The sequence below is a fragment of the Elephantulus edwardii genome, unplaced genomic scaffold (assembly GCF_000299155.1).
Source record: "Elephantulus edwardii isolate Elephantulus edwardi_28Jun2011 unplaced genomic scaffold, EleEdw1.0 scaffold04541, whole genome shotgun sequence".
NCBI classification, from domain to species: Eukaryota; Metazoa; Chordata; class Mammalia; order Macroscelidea; family Macroscelididae; genus Elephantulus; species Elephantulus edwardii.
The window spans coordinates 1-664 of record NW_006404291.1 but is presented as its reverse complement, the minus strand read 5'-3'; the positions used below and the strand labels follow the sequence as shown (position 1 = coordinate 664).

Below are 664 nucleotides of genomic sequence, written 5' to 3'. Positions count from 1 at the left end.
CAAGCGAATTGCCAAGGCTGTGAATGAGAAGTCCTGCAACTGCCTTCTGCTCAAAGTGAATCAGATAGGCTCTGTGACCGAGTCTCTTCAGGCGTAAGTGCCCTGGCAGGAGAACAGCTTACCAAAAACAGGATTCCTCTGGGCTGAGTCCTGGCAAGGGTTCCTATTTGAATTCCATAACCAGGAGAACTTCATAGCCCCAGTCATGAGGATTTAATTGGGAAACAATAAATGTCCCCTCCCCTCTTATAATTTCATGCGGAGAATGTTATTCAGTGATGGTACTGTGGGTGACATCCTCTCTCCCAAGTGAGGTTGAAGCTGTTTTCTCAAACATGACTAACTGGAGGCCTGAGAAGGTCTTCAGGGCTTTGAAAGTTATGGGAAGAAGTTCCTTGGCCCTTTTTGATAGTTTCTGTGCACCAACCAGGCCCAGGGGTGTATAACATCAGCTCTCTTTCATGCCCCTCTAGTGTTAGACTCTCCCAGAATTAAAAACCATTCCATCAGGGAAGCTTCTTTAGATGTTGGTAATTTGAGCTCATGCCATCTGGTGTTCTTTTGTTTAGGTGCAAGCTGGCCCAGTCCAATGGTTGGGGTGTCATGGTGTCTCATCGTTCTGGAGAAACTGAGGATACTTTCATTGCTGACCTGGTGGTGGGAC

The 664-nt window shown here is 47.0% G+C and overlaps 1 protein-coding gene across 1 annotated transcript in view; it reads left to right on the top strand.

Annotated features, from left to right (window-relative positions):
• LOC102871220 (alpha-enolase-like) overlaps nt 1-657 on the top strand; it is a gene marked incomplete at both ends in the record, with an annotated part of 3,052 nt that extends 2,395 nt beyond the window's left edge. Inside the window, 2 exons of the mRNA XM_006903526.1 lie at nt 5-93; nt 570-657. Of these exons, the coding sequence (XP_006903588.1) occupies nt 5-93; nt 570-657 (177 nt within the window). The remainder of the gene's footprint in view (nt 1-4; nt 94-569) is intronic.
• Between the last annotated feature and the right edge of the window lie 7 nt (nt 658-664).